The sequence below is a fragment of the Oculina patagonica genome, chromosome 4 (assembly GCF_052425735.1).
Source record: "Oculina patagonica isolate OP01 chromosome 4, crgOcupat, whole genome shotgun sequence".
Lineage (NCBI taxonomy): Eukaryota > Metazoa > Cnidaria > Anthozoa > Scleractinia > Oculinidae > Oculina > Oculina patagonica.
The window spans coordinates 12,782,978-12,802,140 of record NC_135761.1 but is presented as its reverse complement, the minus strand read 5'-3'; the positions used below and the strand labels follow the sequence as shown (position 1 = coordinate 12,802,140).

At 39.0% G+C, this 19,163-nt stretch overlaps 1 protein-coding gene across 1 annotated transcript; it reads right to left on the bottom strand.

Annotated features, from left to right (window-relative positions):
- Positions 1 to 445: 445 nt before the first annotated feature.
- On the bottom strand, positions 446 to 18,340 carry LOC144651529 (purine nucleoside phosphorylase-like). Its single transcript, XM_078511493.1, has 6 exons — positions 18,074 to 18,340; positions 15,880 to 16,061; positions 15,082 to 15,185; positions 5,274 to 5,449; positions 4,107 to 4,278; positions 446 to 3,314 (listed from the first exon to the last, which is right to left on the bottom strand). Exons 1-6 carry the CDS (start codon positions 18,094 to 18,096, stop codon positions 3,099 to 3,101), a joined length of 873 nt encoding a protein of 290 aa, XP_078367619.1. The 5' UTR covers positions 18,097 to 18,340; the 3' UTR covers positions 446 to 3,098.
- Positions 18,341 to 19,163: the final 823 nt, after the last annotated feature.

The window sequence follows — 19,163 nt, the reverse complement described above, 5'->3', positions numbered from 1 at the left end:
AAGGAAAAATCCGGGGAACGTCGGGGAAGAATGTCGACAGGAAGGGAATCAATGCCTTAACGGTATATCATTTGAGAGAATTATCTTGTACACTGAGGACACTGAGTAATGCAAAAGAAAACAAAAGCTAATGTGCGGAAAAGGATTAGAGCGGTTTTCACTTGAGTGTCGAAAGTACTTTGCGTTTGCTTTGGTTTTGCGTTCACTACGCTTAGTGATTGGTTTAAAAATTTCGCGCCACTTTCTCGGCCAATCAGGAGTAAAACCAAAACCAATCGCGACTCGCTCGCGCACGTTTTCCCGCGCTTCGTGCCAGCTACATGTATTTGCTTCGAGTTTTGATTGGTTCACTGGATTGTTTGTGTCGTTTGTGATTGGTTAGAGTAATTACTTTGGTTTTGGTTTTGGTTTTACGACACTCAATTGAAAACTGCTCTAATGCACTTGAAGACAACACAATTGTACAATACTTTAGGTTAAATATTCAAACCACATTCATTTTAATATTATATTCAATAGTAAATTACATGTACAACCAGTTTTAAAATAAAAGTGACTTGCAAAAAATTCACAAAACATACCTTGGGCCAAACAGCTCAAATTAATATTATACCTCTTAAATATTCAAGAATAATAATGACCAAAAAGACATAACAGTTGTCGGTTGTTTATCAGTAAAGGCCCAATAAAACGGGCAACATTTTCTTTCAACTTGTCTCGCAACATTTTTGCATTACAAGTTGAAAGTGTTGTTGCACATATTACCACCCGCGGCAACATGTTGCACAATGTTGATCTCGTGTCTACTACACTCTTTTTTTTTTATAAGAATACAGTTTTTCCGACCCAGGCTGAATATTCTTATTTTTCTGCCGATTTTAGGCTGAAGTATTCTTATGAACATTCTTAGAAAATACCGTTTGACATTTCCGTTTTTGCAAGTATTGGTAATCAATTACAAGTGTTTGGTGTCCAGATCTGTATCGTGTTACATTGTGCACATGTACCATTGCTTTTCGTTGCAGCCTGGCGGTTTTGGCTTTAAACAAAGCATTCCTCACGGAGATAAAGTGACGGAAATGAAAATACCTGATTTTGTTTCAACTAAGAACTATATTCTTTTCAAAATCTTAGCCTCGGGTTTATTCTTAAAACATTCTTAAAAATTCGCAAATTTCAGCCTCGCTATTCTTATAAATTAGATTATTATAAAATAAAAAGAGTGTAACACAGAGGTAAGACGCGCAAATACTTTACAACCTGCAATGCAACAATGTTGCGAGGCACGTTAAACGAAAATGTTGTCAGTACCGGTAGTATTACTGGGCCTTAATTTCCTAAAACACATTTTGATAATCACATAGTTCACTAGCTATATAAGCCCTTTGAAGTCAAGGGGATAATCAGATCAATTTTCATAGGGAACAATAATGAATGAAGGCTTCAGAAATATGTTCCTAATGGAATCTGTTCAATAAAATGTCACACTACACCCTAACTTATCATTATTAGGTTGTTGTAGCCTAGTTAAAATTTTCACTTTTACCTTCTACTTAGTAATAATTATTGTAGTTAAAACCATTTTTAAATTGTCACATCTTACTCTCAAATACAGCTAAAAATTTGCTTTTTGATGCACTTGTACAACCCCTGTACATATAAATTGCGTACATCACAGCATACCTAAGCTTCAAATGGTTCGCTAGGGGGAATCATGTACCTCAAATATACATAATAAAGATCGTTGACAGCCACACTCCACAGTGAATTGAGTTATTGATCCTAAAGTATCAGATACAGCACTAAAAAGGTGTCGCGTAGTGATGGAAATAATACATTTGCCAAGGCAAGTAACATACTTTTTTGGTGCATTTTGGATTTTTTGAGCACTGTCAAAATCCTAATAGTAAATTAACGGGACCCTCCTTATGCTAGAACACTTGCTTGCCTTTTCACTTCCAGAGTCAAACCTTTTGAGCCAATAGCTTGTGTCTCTTACTTTTAAGTGTAAGTCCCTACACTAGCTAGTAGCAACAAGCTATTATTAAATTTATATCTTTCTCCTCTCCAGCGCCCTCCTACCAAGTGCATACAAGTTCCGTTTTAAAGGTCCTCAAAATACAGACTGAAATACACATCAGGCTATTAATTTAGGTCATTAGGTGCACTTCATAACAGATACCTAACTGCAATCATGGGGAGAGGGGAAGGATTACTCCCATATGAAAGGGATTGAGTTTTTCTCAGGGTATTCAGGACAGAAGCGCAATATTTTTAGTTGTCAAGGTCTCACTTACTGGACTACACGTGAAGAAATAAAAAATGCTGGGCGGTCTAGACATACATGTATCAGGCATGCGAACAGTTATATTGTAGGGGTAAAAAAAAACTTGAGGTACTCCCAGATTGGTATCCTTAAGGGTTTTAAATCAAATGTTAAGACAAAAATCCCTGTGCCTTTCATATGGGAGTCTTCCCCCCTCCCACCCTGACTGCAATTACCAAACAGATAATAATAATTTCAGATCCAGATATATCTAACCTGCAGCTATATAGCTACAAGATCAGAGTTAACAACTAGCTCCACAGATTCACACTTAGCTTACTTCTTATTTTTGTTGACTATGGTATTGTGCACCATTCTTGATTTTTTATAATAATTATTAAATATTACACACCTTCTACATACTGTGGCTTAATGAATATAATTAACTTTCAGAAAAACCTTCAAACCCTAAACCATCCTAGCCTCCTTTGCAGGCAACTCCTTTTGTTACAGAAGAGGGAATGGGACCATGCAAAAAAGAGACTGGGACTGAACAAAAAAAAGACAAGGGGGAGAGGGAGAGGGAGACTTTTTCCTGAACTCCCTCATCCCCAGTCTTCCTCTCTACTAGACCCAGTTTTCTCCCTTTGCCCTGCTACCACAGGAATCCCAATATTAAGGATTAAAAGGAGTAGCATGCAGAGGAGGCTAAAACCAACCGATCACCCACCCACCCTCTCATGGTTTGTAAAATCTCTCCTAGTGAATTGTGAGAAATGTTGTGCTAAAAATAATTAGTCAGATTGTTGTCCCAAATGAAAGCTGAAAAATATTATATTTTTCCAACAACAGCAGAGACCAACTTCTGCATGTCTGCAGACCTTTTCTTGCCAGTTTCTAACACCTCCTGGTGATTAGCAAGATTAGTATTGTCATAATCAATGACGGCAACATTAGTGATTAAAGAGATTCCTAAAACTTTTATCCCAGCATGCCTTGCTATCACCACCTCGTGAACTGTGCTCATCCCCACAGCATCTGCTCCAACCTGAAAAAGATCCAGATTTTATTAAAAAATTTAATATGCATATGTGCAGTCTGTTTTCGCACTCCAGCTTCTCGATGGAACACATGAAAACAAATTCACCATGAGCAAGGTTTTCAAAACAAGCTGTTGACTGCCAAATTTCCAGGCTACTTGATTATATATTGCCGGTTACTCTAGTCATAGCAATCAGCTCACGACAAACAATCTCCGCTTTGTCACAGCAGCCTACTACTCTTCCAGTTACTGACGCTTACTTCAAAACATTTTGAAACCTCTGTATGAGTACTATAGGACCTAAGGGCGACCCCAAGGCAACTCGGTAAATTTGTTCATAAAGATGTCTGTTTTACCAAAAGAGTTGATGTCTTGTAGCAGCACTCAATAACTCAACAACAAATCATTTGAACATCAACCAAGATAACCTTGTCGAGTTTTCGTTGTTAATGATATAATTTAAATTAACACATCTATCAGGGTTGCTAAAAATAGTTAGCAGCAGGCAAAAATCACCAATCATCTATTTCATGGTTTTGCTCAGTTGCTCTACTGGAATTACTGGAATGTCCACTGATTCTTTAGTAATAGATAATAATAGCCACCTACTTAAAAAGTAAGGCTGCCTACTTTCTGACAGCCTCGCATTTCAAGAATTACAGTAAGAGCCATTTGGAAGATGAAAGCAGGACCACCTCCCCTTGCCGCCCCCCTCCCTTCTGCACCCCCCCACCCCCCCCAAAAAAAATTCTTAGCCAAATGAATCTCCAAAATGAATAACATAAACCTTTCTCTTACCATGTTAAGGAATCGACATTCAGCTGGAGTCTCAAATGCCGGCCCAACCTGAGCAACGTAAACTCCTTCTCTGATGAAGTCTTTATAGCCTAACTCTTGTGCTGTTTCAAAAGCAGTTTTAACAAGAGATCTGTCATATGCATCAGACAGGGCTGGAAATCTGGTGCCAAACCTGTAATCAAAAACATTTTTAATTACTTATTAACTGTTATTCATGCTAAACCTGACTAATCCATGTCACTCTACAGAAACAGTTTAAGACAGAATACATCACAAAATCGAGTAATATTTATTTAAGTTAGACAAAAATCGAGTACGTACCAGAATAATTTGAATTATATTGTGTTATTTTCTACCCTTTCCTACCCTAAGCCCGCCTCCCCCCCCCCCCCCCGGATGTAGGTAATTATCCATGATAACACCAACAACAATTCCTTATCAAAGCCTGAGAAAATGAATTTCAAAGAACCATGTTAACTATAGGTAAAATCTCATGGTAGCTATTTTGTAAAATCGTCTACCATAGAATTTATTGCTGGGCCTACCGTATTTACTCGAATAAGCGCCGCGGCGCTTATTAAATTTTTCGCGCCTCAAGTGCGGCGCTTATTCGAGGGCGGCGCTTATTTAAAATTAGACACCACAAAGAATCTTATCTCTTACAGCAATTGAAAAGAGCGTATTTTGATAGTCAGTATTCATCACTTGCTGAAGCGAGATGTCGCGCTAGCTTTCCTGGCAAAGTTTGCGGCCTTCACAACATCTACAGAACAACATATTGTAAGAATGTTGGATAGAAAAACTAATGGACGAACAGTAAAACAATCACTTTGTACAACAAAACATCCCTCTTGATGAAAAGAAATGTTCATACTTGTTTTAGAGTTGCTTTGTAGTGCCATTTTTAGTTAAATGAAATTCATCAAATAAGCGCCGAATCGGGACTGCGGCGCTTATTCGAGGGCGGCGCTTATTAACTTTTTTGTCCCAAATGCGGCGCTTATTTGAGGGCGGCGGTTATTCGGGGGCGGCGCTTATTGGAGTAAATACGGTATACTAAAACCTCGTTCAGTAGGCTTTTTGGTGGGCTCTGCCTGATGTAGATAGATTTTCCTTTCTCAGGTTCCCTGAATGTCTTGTGACTTTTTGCAGAATATTCAAACTTACCTCTCGTCATTAACGCCCCTCAAAGGACTCTCCCCAGTGAGCCCAGCCAGATTAATATGGTCCTTGACAATCATAATATCACCAACATTGTAACTCTGATTCAGCCCTCCAGCAGCATTAGTGACGATAAGGGTCTTGACACCAAGGTGGGCCATGACACGCACAGGTAGAGTGATCTGTAATGCGCAAAGGAATGCTAACTTGTTACTATGGCAACATCTATGTGGTCATGGTTAAGTTTTACCCTTGTTACAGACTGGTATTTTCCTATGTTCTAGTACTAGTGCAGGGCTGCCATTAACCCATGCAAAAATAAATGTGTGATCACACGTGTGATCTCACGTGTGATGTAAAGCGTGATCACATGTGTGATTTTTTATAAGAAGTGTGAATCACACTTTTAATCACACTTTTTCACACTTTATATCACACTTCTGTATAGTGTGATAAGAAGTGTGATAAAGTGTGAAAAGAAGTGTGAAAAAAAGTGAGATCACACATGTGATTTTTTAAAAAGTGTGATCACACATGTGATCACACTACTAAAAGTGTGAATCACACTACCAAAAGTGTGATTCTGGATAAAATCACGCTTCTTCTGATCACATTATTAAAGTGTATACATGTAATAACATCTATAACGAATTTTAGTTCTACTTTGCTACCCACAGTGTACATGGTCAAATGCAACATGTATTATTGCATGTATATTTGACATGCACCAACAACTAAATAATTAATAGAATTATCGGCTCCATAAGTTCCTTCACAGGAAACTTTAATTTGATTATGCTTCACAATACACTGACAAAATTGCTTTATTTAAAACTTACATTTTAAAGGAATTAATGGCTAATTTTGGGAACAACCAGAAATTTCTTTTTACAGGTAGACAAAATTCTGCTGAACCTTAAAGAGGAGTTTGTTTATAGGCATACAAAATTACACATAGTTTTCAGTTTCAGTTTAATTACCATAAGGCTAGTGCTGCGTGTTAACACTTTTTTGTTGTATACACTTTCATATTCCCAGTGCATTAGGGAACAATACATCAAATGGTTTCTGACTCAGAAAAAGAAAAAAACAGACTTAGCTGCTAGCTGTCTATCAACTGTTTTGCTTATATTGTCCACTTTAATTAGAAAGTTTCCTTGTTCTTTTTCCTGTAAACATAATAAATTAAATGCGATTAATTATAATCTCATGATATTTTTGTAACTGTTTTAATGCCTGATTCCCTCTATGGTACACACCTGCAGGGTCGAATCATGGTAATTGTATTCATCAAACCATGCGCGACACTTAGCAATGATGAATACAACTACCACGATTTTCATCAGGCGTGTGCCATAGAGAGAATCAGGCATTAAAGAATATTTATTACTGATTACGGCACTTATTACCTTAATTTAACCCTATTCGCACCCCAGGCCAATCTGATTGGCCAGTGCATAAACACCTTTTTATGCCAAATTGGCGCATCAATGTAATGAGCAATTAGATTGGTTACTAAGTCACAGGAAATACATCACTCACTCACTCAGTCCTCTTCGTGCCCTTGGGCACATAAGGAAATACATCAAGCCAATAAGAATTGCTGTACTATGAATCATTAGTGAACTTCGCCAAGTCCTTGTAACTTAAGTCATGAAGCCGACAGTCACCTGACTTTGAGCGTCAGCATTTGCAAAGAGGAAGATAAAATGGTGGCCATTTTGTTATGTATTTCATCTCCCAAAATGTTACGCATCCTCAGAACAAAACGAGAAAAGAAAATCGTGGAAATGGGATCTTCAGGACCTCAACAGTGATCAATAACTGATAAATTTTCTTCGGCATGTTGGCACAAGACAAAATCTGCTATTTATCATCCCACATTGTGGAGTGACTTCAACATGTCCATTGATCGCGGCTTGGCAAAAATGTTAGATTTGCCACTAAATATTTAGCTCCTGATCGCTTTTTTGGTTTATGGAATGTCAGTTTAACCCTTGCTTTTTGAGAGTATGTCTGTTTTGGATGGTTATAAGGACAGAAACATGAAGGTAGAGTTAAATATTTATTTCATGTATGTTTTGGAGCAATAAATGCGAGAACTTGATTTGCTCTGACAACAGTGTTAATATATAAACAGAGATTTCATTCTGTTAGTTTGTACAAACATAGGGTTATGCTTCTGCAAATCTAAAGCCTGCATGCATGCAGTTCAACTTTAAAAAGTCCAGCTGGTTTTTAATAAGAGAAATATTAAGCTTAGTTGTACTCACCAATGCATGTTATAAACGACTGCATCCATTACATGACACCTCAAAACCAAGACCTTTGATCCGCTCCATGAGTCACAAGCTTTTATAGTACACTGTTCACCTTTTTACAAGCACAATCTCTTCTCTTAAACTATTAAAAGTAGTTAAGAATACAATTTGCAATGTTCACAATCTCACGAGTGTTCAAACGGCCTGCAGAGTTCAAAACAATCGCGCCAAAATCGAGAATGAATAACGATGAAACTTTATCATAGTCACGTGGGGTGATTCACGTACCATAATTAGTCCAGCCATATGGTGCAAAAAAATACTGGAATTGTGCACTTCGGGGTAAAAGCACCAAATTTGGCATGGTGATAGTATTTAAGTTGCTGAACAATATTAGCTATGGACCCCAGCCAGGGGGGTGATTTTGTACTTAGGGGGGTGGGGTGGTTACAATTTTCAAAGAAATGACTGGAATTCAAGAAAAAAGGTGTACAGTTGAGCCGAATTTGTTTTATGTAGTAGTACTTACTTACTTTTCAGGTTGCTGAACAATATTAGGTATTTACCCCAGCAAGGGGGGTATTTTTAGTACTAAGGGGGGTGGGGTGGTCACAATTTTCAAAGAAAGTACTGTAATTCAAGAAAAAAGTGTACAGTTATGCTGAATTTATAAGATGTGATAGAACTTGCTTACTGTTAAAGTTTCTGTTAATATTAGGTATTGTCCCCAGCAAGGGTGGGGGGGATTTTTGTACTTAGGGGGGTGGGGTGGTAACAATTTTCAACGAAAGTACTGTAATTCAAGAAAAAAGTTGTATATTTGAGCCGAATTTGTTAGATGTGATAGAACTTGCTTACTGTTCAAGTTGCTGAACAATATTACGTATTGTCTCCAGCAAGGGGGGGGAAGGGGGGTTGTACTTAGGGGGTGGGGTAGTTGCAATATTGAAACAAATTGCTGTAATTTACCGAAAAGGGGAGAGTTGAGCTGAATTTGCCATACTAACAGTGCACGATGTCCTGAGATACGTAATCTGACTCCAACCAGACGTTTTTCACAAACGGGGTGTATAACCAGCACGCAGGGGAGGGGTGGGGTAGTACGTACCATGGTATTTTTTGACTTTGTAAAGTAAGCAAACTTAATCCTCTCCCTCGTATGTCCCACCGCATTAACAAAGCACAGTCCAAGACATGACAGATTTCTAATATTTACAACGTTCTCTGTAACCCCAGCATTGCACCCTCATTTCACCAGCTCACTGGCATACTGTTGATGCTTCAGGTGATGTGGTCCACCCAGGCTACCATGCATCTGACTCGGATTGTGCCCATCCCCATTCACTAAGAGAAGGTAGTTCAGGATTAGATACAATGCACTGTGCTCAACAATGACCAGCTTGGTAGGCCACTATCTTGTTGTGTTGTACTAATGTACTAATGCATCAGCGGTAGAGGGTTGTTCTCAAGGGTCCTACCTTCTGTGCAAAAACTAACTTTCCTGGCATCATTGTCTCCTTGGCACGGACTTGTCTGGTCATACAACAGCACCACAAATCTTTCCAGCAAACGCATACTAGGCATTTTGCTGAGGACCATGAAAAGCTATAGTGGCTTCTCCATAGGACATCCATGTGGCCCATACTGTGCTCTTCCCTCGTCCTTAGAATGCTGATCACAGCCTGTAAAGGCGTGGAAGATGTGCAACACTTGTGATTTCTCATCTCCAAGAGGCCTGACGATATCAAGTGTTGCTTACCGACTCCAAATGCAATCACATCTCACTATACTCTTAATTGATTTACATTTAAGTTGGAAATAGCGAGCATTGTGACATTAGTGTCTTCTGTACGAAGAGTTACCTTCTGTTACCTTGCCGTGCACAATCAGATGCAATTAAAACTAGCCTTGTAGCAGCCTCCTTGTGCATGCAAGGTGATATTTCAGGCGTAACATCAACTGAGGATGACAATATGTGAGTGTTGCTTGTAGATAGAATACATTTTGTTTGCTTCACATGGCAACGTGATCATCTCCTAAGCTAGATATGCTCTGTTTTGTTGGACTCTTCCTTCAGAAATTCTCCCCACTTAGCAGGCATTCTTACATCTGTTTCTATTTTGGCGACCTGCAAGTAAGCGTTAAGTCCGACTTGATGGAGTGTATGGAAAAACTGACACCAAACCAATCTATAACTCCAGTAGTAGATGTGATGCTTATCGATGGTACTGCTCCTGTCAACATATTAAAGCCATCTGGAACATGTAAAACATTCTCTAGCTATGCATATCTAGTTAACTTGCCGCAAATCAGTAACCAGCTACCGAGTTTGCAGCAGATTGATATCATCTGCATACCAAACTCGTGACAAGCGTGGAAGAGGTGTCCGTCGCAGAGTTAAGAAGCAGATGTAAGGCTTCCTGATAGCTGGGGAGAATCTCTGAAGGAAGAGTCCAACAAAACAGAGCTGATTTTATCTGTGCGTGCAAAGCAAGGTATTGACAAGATAATTCTTTGTACAGTAGACACTGGTGTTGCAGTAGTGCTTGCTCTGGAGATATAAATTGCATTTGGAGTTGGGCCTCTTGAAGATGAGAAATCTCAAGTGTTGCACACCTTTACAGGCTGTGATTAGACATCAGCATTCTAAGGACAAGGGAAGAGCACAGTATGGGCCACATGGATGTCCTATGGAGAAGCCACTATAGCTTTCATGGTCCTTAGCAAAATGCCTAGTGTGCAGGAAATTCTAAATGCTATGCCTGTGCTGAATAGGATTGGTGGTTCTGTTGTATGACTAGGGCAGACTAGCAAGCCCGTGCCAAGGAGTCAATGATGCCAGAAAAATTTTGCACAGAAGGAACGCACCCTAGAAAACATCTCCCCTACTGCTGATCACCATTAGTACAAACACAACAAGATAGTGGCCTACCAAGCTGGTCATTGTTGAGGACAGTGCGCTGTATCTAATCCTGACTACCTTCTCTTAGTGAATGGGGATGGGCACAATCTGAGTCAGATGCATGGAAGCCTCAGTGGACCACATCACCTGAAGCATCAACAGTTTGCCAGGGAGCTGGTGAAATGAGGGTGCAAACCTGAGTTAGGTTGCAAAGAACATTGTTCAAGACTGCCATGTCTTGGACTGCGCTTCGTACATGCGGTGGGGAATGCGAGGGAGAGGATTAAGTTTGCTTACTTTACAAAGTAAAAAAAAACATGGTATGTACTCCCCCACCCCTTCCCCTGCCAGATGACATATCTCAGGACATCGTGCACTGTTAGTATGGCAAATTCAGCTCAACTCTTCGCCTTTTCGGTAAATTACAGCAATTTGTTTCAATATTGCAACTACCCCCCCCCCTAAGTACAAAAACCTCCCCCCTTGATGGGGACAATACGTAATATTGTTCAGCAACTTGAACAGTAAGCAAGTTCTATCACATCTAACAAATTCGGCTCAAATATACAACTTTTTCCCTTGAATTACAGTACTTTCTTTGAAAATTGTAACCACCCCCATCCCCCTAAGTACAAAAAAATCTCCCTCCCCTTGCTGGGGACAACACCTAATATTGTTCAGGAACTTGAACAGTAAGCAAGTTCTATCACATCTTATAAATTCAGCATAACTGTACACCTTTTTCTTGAATTACAGTACTTTCTTTGAAAATTGTGACCACCCCACCCCCCTTAGTACTAAAAATACCCCCCTTGCTGGGGTAAATACCTAATATTGTTCAGCAACCTGAATAGTAAGTAAGTACTACTACACATAACAAATTCGGCTCAACTGTACACCTTTTTTTCTTGAATTACAGTAATTTCTTTGAAAAATGTAACCACCCCACCCCCCTAAGTACAAAATCACACCCCTGGCTGGGGTCCATAGCTAATATTGTTCAGCAACTTAAATACTATCACCATGCCAAATTTGGTTAAACCACACAAATCCGCTGGAGCCTTTACTGCGGGCTCAATAATCATGGTGTTACATGAAGTATATACCGTTCGATCGCAAGCTGATCAAAGGAGACGAATGCTCGTTCTACACGATCTCCTTCAGGTGAAATTTTCAAGGTTTATAAAGAAATAAATGGTGAGAATGAAATACATATCAGTTGCTCAGTTTATCTGCCATGATTTTCGAAAATATGAAGAGTGGAAAGTCCTTAATATTCTATTCACGATGGCATGCAGCTGGGTAGGTGAAAACTACGAAAGCCGAGGAGGGACATCACATTTCAGACTTCAAACTTAAGACTTCAGACTTCGGACTTCGGACTTCGGACTTCGGACTTCGGACTTCGTACTTCGGACTTCAGACTTCAGACTTCCGCCTTTAGAATTCAGAGACTTCCGCCTTCGCTTGATTTCCGCTGACCTCCGAGTTGTTGAGTTGTTAGATCAGGCAGATCCACTATTTAAAATCAGATTCGCTATCAAAAAAGTCAGATCCGGTTGTTAGTAACCGGTGGAACGGTGGAACGGCGAAACGGCGGAAAGGCAGAACGAGAATCGGCGTAACAAATTTTTTTTTAAAATAACTTAATTGATTTATTGCTATGATCAAAATTAAATTAATTAATTCTCACTTACCTGGAACTATTTTTTTTCTTTATTTCACACACAATAGGCCGCAATATCGTTTATGGCTTATACATGATCTCTGTCTGGACTGTCACACGAGACAAAGGGTTATAAGAGTTATGCAAATCGAGAAAAAGAAATTCCTGGTTTAAATGGATCTTTTGGACAATTTGGCACTTTCTTGCTAAAACTGGACTTAACTTTTATTAGGTAATTTACGCGCTTTTTCTAATACCACAAGGAAAGCAACGGTTTTTGTCCGATCGCTGAAGTTAAGACCTGTTGGGCGGGATTAGTACTTGGATGGGTGACCAACTGAAAATACCCCTTGTTGTGGGCTTTTCATTTTTTTCTTTCTTTTTCTTACAAAATCAGTAACTTCTCAGGCCCTTCTATTTTTTTCCAACGGCTTCACTGACTTGCTTTGGCTTTGTACGTTTCATTGTCTCGATTTTATTTTGTGAAATATATTTACTGTTTGTTTGTTTGTCCAGTTTTACGTAATTAAGTCCAGAGGTCATGTATAAGCCATAAACGATATTGCGGCCTATTGTGTGTGAAATAAAGAGAAAAAAATGGTTCCGGGTACGCTGTCTGCAGGTCTGCAAGGTGGGAATTTATTAATTCAATTTTATTCATAGCAATAAATTAATCTGGATCTGACTTCAAAGAGTGGATCTGCCTGATCTAACAACTCAACAACTCGGAGGTCAGCGGAAATCAAGCGAAGTCTGAAGTCTGAAGTCTGAAGTCCGAAGTCCGAAGTGCGAAGTCTGAAGTCTGAAGTCTGAAGTCTGAAGTCTGAAGTCTGAAGTCTGAAGTCTGAAGTCTGAAATCTGATGTCCCTCCTCGGCTTTCGTAGAAAACACAATTCTATGTTTCTAAATCTCAGCGAGTATCAAAGTTTATATTGGAATGCTTTCGTGTTAAATGGTGCTCATTTTTTATTTGTTGTGTTTGAGCTTGGAATTCCGAGACATTGACTTAAAGTCTAAGCTATAAAATTGGTATGATTTATGAAAGTGTGATTCAACCTTTACAACCATCAAAGTCACACTTTACTTATCACACATTATCACACTTAAGAAAGTGTGATTTTTGCCAAATCACAGATGCAAAGTGTGATTAAAAGTGTGATGATGTGTGATTTCAAGAATCACACTATTATCACACTTTCGAAGTGTGATCACACATGTGATCACACATTTATTTTTGCATGGGAAGTTTTTATGCTGTGTAACATTGAAGTTGTCACCCGTAGCATTTCGTTCTGAGCTGTATGCAAGTGTAACTTAACACCAATCAACATTTTCACCTGTAACATTGAGTAAGTTCAGCCCTGAGAGGTGTTACGGGTTATGGCCGTTAATTACAGCCATGTGGTGCATGGTAACATGATAATGCACATAAAACAAAACGAAAACACCACATTGTACCAAGGGTGAAATTGAACTACAACATAATTATAATCATTGTGCAATCTTGGTTTAACATGACAGGCTAACTTCAGTTACTGTAACGTGAAATGACTTACATGTACAGTTGTAATACATGTATGAGGATTAGCTAAAGACACTTGTACTTCAAGCTTAAGGTGGCTTAATACAATTTTGAGAGGGCAAATCAGTCCAACCTTTAACTCTCTTGTACAATCTTCAAAAAAGTTTTGTCTTTCTCTTATCACTGTTTGTTACATCCTAAAACCATCTGATGCGATATTTGGAAAATAAAAATGCTAATAAACAGCTTAAATGAACGGCCGAGTGCTTATGAGGGGACTGGCACTAGTAGTTTAAACGGCGTTTTTTTCAAAATCTACCCGTACGACCCTACCTCAAAATTTCAGAAATAAGAAATTGGCTTTGATTTATCATTCATGCAAAATAAGACAGATTTTTCGCAAAAGGTGAAAGGAAAAGGTGATATTTTGTCGATTTTTAAAATAGCTCAAAATCTGTCTTACAGATTTTTTTCAAAATTTTGGCCGTGGACGTGGTTCACCCCTTAAATTTAATTGTGAGAGTTTCATAATAGGTTGTACGGTAGGTTTTGGAAAAAATCTGGATCAAAATCTGGCTTTTACGACCTCCGAAGCGAATCAAATTGCGCGTGCGAGCGCGCGCTAATATGACGCCATGCGTCGCGAGCGATAATAAAATGAAATGAAAGACAGAATTAGAACTTCTTTGTCGGTTGTTTATCCACATTTTTTGTCGTATTGTTTTCCGTCCCAGGTTTCGAGACTTATCTGAAAGTATTTTAATTTTTTTTGTATACAAATTTGGCAAAGCGCGGTAAAACAGATGGAACTCTTTTTCGTTTCTGTTTAAAGTTGCTAGCGCCATTTTAGCCCGCGCGAGCAATAATGACGTCAAGCAGAAAATCGTAGCGCGCGCCTTTGAGCCACGTAAAAACTGTATTCGGCCACCTTAAAGTGACAGTTCTAATACTGCACCCTCCAGTAACAAACAGTGGGAGGTACGATGGCCTAATGGTTTATGCGCTGGACTCTGGATTGACAGTCTGAGCTTGAGCACTGGCCAGGGTCACTGTGTTGTGTTCTTGGGCAAGACACTTTCACAGTACTCTCTTTACTCCTAGTCAACCCCGATAAGCTCTCGCCTGATTGAGCGACAAGGCTCAAACACAGACTTACTACCAATAACACACAACCTCTGAAGTTCAAAACCCAGCAATATTGTAACTGTTTTACACTGCAGCTACATGTATTATTATGATCATGACAACCAACTGAAAAAAAGAAAATAATGATATGTGATATGGATCAAAATCCACTAATAACACCTAACAGATGTGATGTATTGAACTGATGCTGAAATAGCACTTAGATCTTTCCTGAGAGATCTGATCAGATTTGCATATAACTATAGCAATGTAATTAGCTTTAACTTGGTAGTTTAAATCTATTTCTGAATTATGAAGTTTACTTAAATTACTCTTACCTGTCCGACTGAGTATCCTTCATACAGATGAGTGCGACCCTGCATCATTACCACTGTTTTACCATTCAGAGTGCCTAACACAAACTTTCCAGCATGTCCATGAACTGTCATACACAAAGATAGATATCAGTTTAAATGCCATAATAGATGACAGTCATCAGGAGAAATTCCAGGGGGAATTGGGTGGGATGGGGTGGGGTATGCAAGTATGACGAGTTCCTAATATAGGAGACCTATAGAGGTATATTACAAGAGATTTATAGCAAGGAGCCCCCTCCAAAAAAAATTGGCCACTTAATTAATTCACATTAATTTTTTGTGCTGTGATTTATCTAACCGAAAGCTGAGGGCAGTTTCTAGCTGACTTCTGATTGGATTAAATCAACACAAAAGAATATGAATTAATTAAAAATGGTCAAACATTTAGCCTCCTCTTTTTTATTTTTTTGGGGGGAGGGGGTGTTCTTGCTGTTATAGAAAAATTATAGATATTTTCAGTGTTTTTAGCTGCTTTACTTGATAAGAGCAAATTACATGCAATGCACATCTGGGGCTTTTTCCGAGTTTCCATGCTTTGACCTGACTTAAGTTGTTGTTTATCTCAACAACAATGGGAACCCTCAGTAACAGCTGGAAATATTCAGGTCTGACGTAAAAAGTTTTTTAAATATGAACTGTCTACAATTTGTTTATTTAACAACAATAGCGACAACATCAACAACTTTATTTTTAATTTGTTACCAAATACAATAGTTGTCTAGATCTATCAAAATGCATACATGGCTTGACAGTACATACCTGTGCTTTTAGGAAAATGCTTGATCTTCTCATAAGGAATTGAATTTTTATCATCAACAATATCTCCAAGCGATGACAAACCCGTACCACATATGATACCAATTGTGGGTCTGTGTTTAGTTTGATTAAGAATTGTTTTACAGATTTCATCTACAGTGTCGTATTCATGGCTGAATTCATATCTGCAAAAAGAGATAATGATAAGTTGAAAGCGAAACATCATTTATTCTGCCTGCATGCAAAAAGCATTTGATTTTAGTCTTCATGATCATTATTTTATGAAAGTACAACAGACTGAGGCTACGTTTACACGGGACTGGTTCGGAACCGTTCCGAACCGAACCGGGCCTGTTTACATGGAACCGTTTGGAACCGATCCAGGCGTTTACACGGGACCGTTCTGGAACCGGCCCGGAACGGAACCACAACTGGACCTGCAAAATAGCAGGTCCAGTTTTGGATCCGTTCCGGACCAGTTCCAGAACGGTCCCGTGTAAAGGCCTATCTGGTCCGAAAATCGGACCAGATCTGTTCCAGACCGGTCCCGTGTAAACATAGCCTGAGTGATTGATTTCCCTCCCCCACCCACAGAAAGGGAATCTGCATGCGGCAGTACTTACACTCAAACCTGGCCCACTGGCCCATTGCACAATCCTGTTACAGGGGCGGATCCAGGATTTTTCAAAGGGGGGTGGCTGTTGACAAACATTTTTGTTTACTATCTTGTTTAAGCCCCTATTTTTATGGAGGAGGGGGGGGGGTTATCAGGCTTTAAGACAGGATTTTTAAAGTGGGAGTCCAAATTATTTTGTGCCAAATTATTATGGGCCGCAGACTTCAGGGGGGTCGGGGGGTATGCTCCCCCCGGAAATTTTTGAAAAAGTTGAAGCCTCTTAAACGTGATTTCCGTGATTTCTGAGTAGCTTTAAACATCTTTCAATTAAGCTATTAAACCGCTGTTTTTCCTTGATAATTTGACAAAACTATCCTTTCCTCAACTTACCTTGTTTAACATTGAATTATATTTTGGACAGAAACTCTAGTTCTTAAGAACAGTGATTGAAATTTGAAGTTGAATTTACGAACTTACACGAAAGAACAGATGTGCGTTGTTTTGTTCACCCACGAGCAAGGAATTTTTTAGCCCTGGCAAAGTGGCCTGGAGACAACTTGGAGAGTCAATGCTTTGCTTGTGAAATCGCTTCGTTCAATTTTGATTCATGCAAAGAAAACAGTAAGAAAACTGGCTAAAAGGGTGCAAATGCTAAACATATTAACACTTTTTTTACCTTACCCAGTGTCATTGTCCTTATTTTCTATTTTTTTGTGTTCATTTTCATTTTTCTTGTGGATCAAGGGGGGTGGCTAGCCACCCAATCCACCCCCCCCTGGATCCGCCCCTGTGTTAAACTAATACTTAAAACAGTCATGAATAATCCAGTGCTCATAAATGTTTTACAGTACATAATGCATTAGGACAGTTAAAGATTAACTATTGATGGCTTGCAAACAAAAGTGTTTCTTCAGAATAGAACCATTTTGGCGTTTAATTAAACTTTAATCTGTAGTGTACGTTGGCCCTGTAAGTCTCCTCATCAACAAACAGTGAGGTTAACAATAACAGGAAATGGGTTAAGCGTCGGAAAGCTTGTTATCATTGGGATAAAGTTGTTTTGAAATTAAACCTTCCAGCTCGGTGCTTAACAAAAGCTAATATAATATATTACCTAAACGCGTACCTAGCTACCGGCATCGGTGAAATATAATGAGTAAACACTGCACATTTAAGCTTAACATAAAAAAGTAAAACGTGAAATAAGCGTCCCCTACAATACCGAAAAAGGCAAAAATTTTCATTTATCATATCCCAAATCTTCGATATTTGTACTGGCTGATATTTCGTAAGTTTATGCAAATTGTACATGATTAGTCGCGTCGTTTCGCACCGTTTGTTATCTTTCAGCAAATGATCAACAAAACGTAAGAATTGAAATTGTACATCAACCCCACCGGATAGACAAATCTGATCTACTGTATATTCAAAACAACTTATTTGGCGGCATATAATATCGTAGCTTAGGGCTATCGACCTTATCGCTGGGGTTCGAGAACGCCGACTTTGCGAAAAGGCGGCGAGCTCGGAGCTCCATTTTCAATAATCGCAAACTTATATGATCACAAAAAATGTTGTTACCTTCGCTCTGAGTTCCCAGACATCTTGTGCTTCAGCTAAGAAAAAAGAAGTTTCCAAATCTTCCTTGCTTTCGGTTGTTGAATACCTCAGTAAATGTAAAGCTTGGCTCTTGACTCCGTGTCCCTTGTGGCCTGTTTGTCCGCTTGCCAAATAAGGTAATCTTGGGGGTGTGAACTGAGTGGCGTCTGGTCAACAATTAAAAATGTAGGATTGCAATGCGTACATGTGTAAGCGGCGTTTGTCGCGATGTCGCTTAGAAACATTAACGAGGGTAAGTATACATGTCTCCCGTCTCAATTTCAAAGCTTTTCATGTCGCAACTAAGAATGGTCCGCATGTCGCTGTCGTAGTTTCGTCATTTCGTCTAAAGACGGACGCGAGTAACAGAGCATAAGTTTCTCAAATATTGTAACCAATTAAAAAAAATGCGTGAGTAACCTAGGTACACAGAGCAGGAGTTTCCCTGGTATTTTCAGGGGCACCCAACGAGAAAATTTTACTATAGGTGTCGGAACATCGTTTTTACGTTGTGTGTCCTTTTTTGCGATTTAAAGCCTTATTGTTAAACGCTTAGAAATGTGTATCTTTTCGGATACGCTAGCTGAACTTTCAAACTTCAGAAAATTTTAGGTACCGAAATACTATTACCCGAATTTACACCGAAACGGTCTGCTGGGTGCCCCTGTATTTTAACAAGGCAGGTCTTTTTTTAATAGTCGACCAATTAAAGACGAGCAGGAGTTTTCGACCAATTAAAAAACGACGTGACTAGTATGAACTAAAAAATAACGGAGCAGGAGTTTCTCGTGCATTTTGAAAGAGCCGTTAAAATTAATTTAATTATTTGACAGATAAAAACACGACGTGTCTAACTTTGGAACACAATAGACGTGAGTAACCTGTAGGTACACAGAGGAGAACTTTCTCCAGTATTTTAAAAAGGCAGTTAATGTTTTTAATGTCTCGACAAATTAAAAACGACGTGACTAAATTAGTCCAAATTAGGTACACAAAGCAGAAGTTTCTCGGGTACTTTAAATTTCGCATTAAAAACTTAACGGTGTTTTAAATTTTTCGACCAATTAAGAAA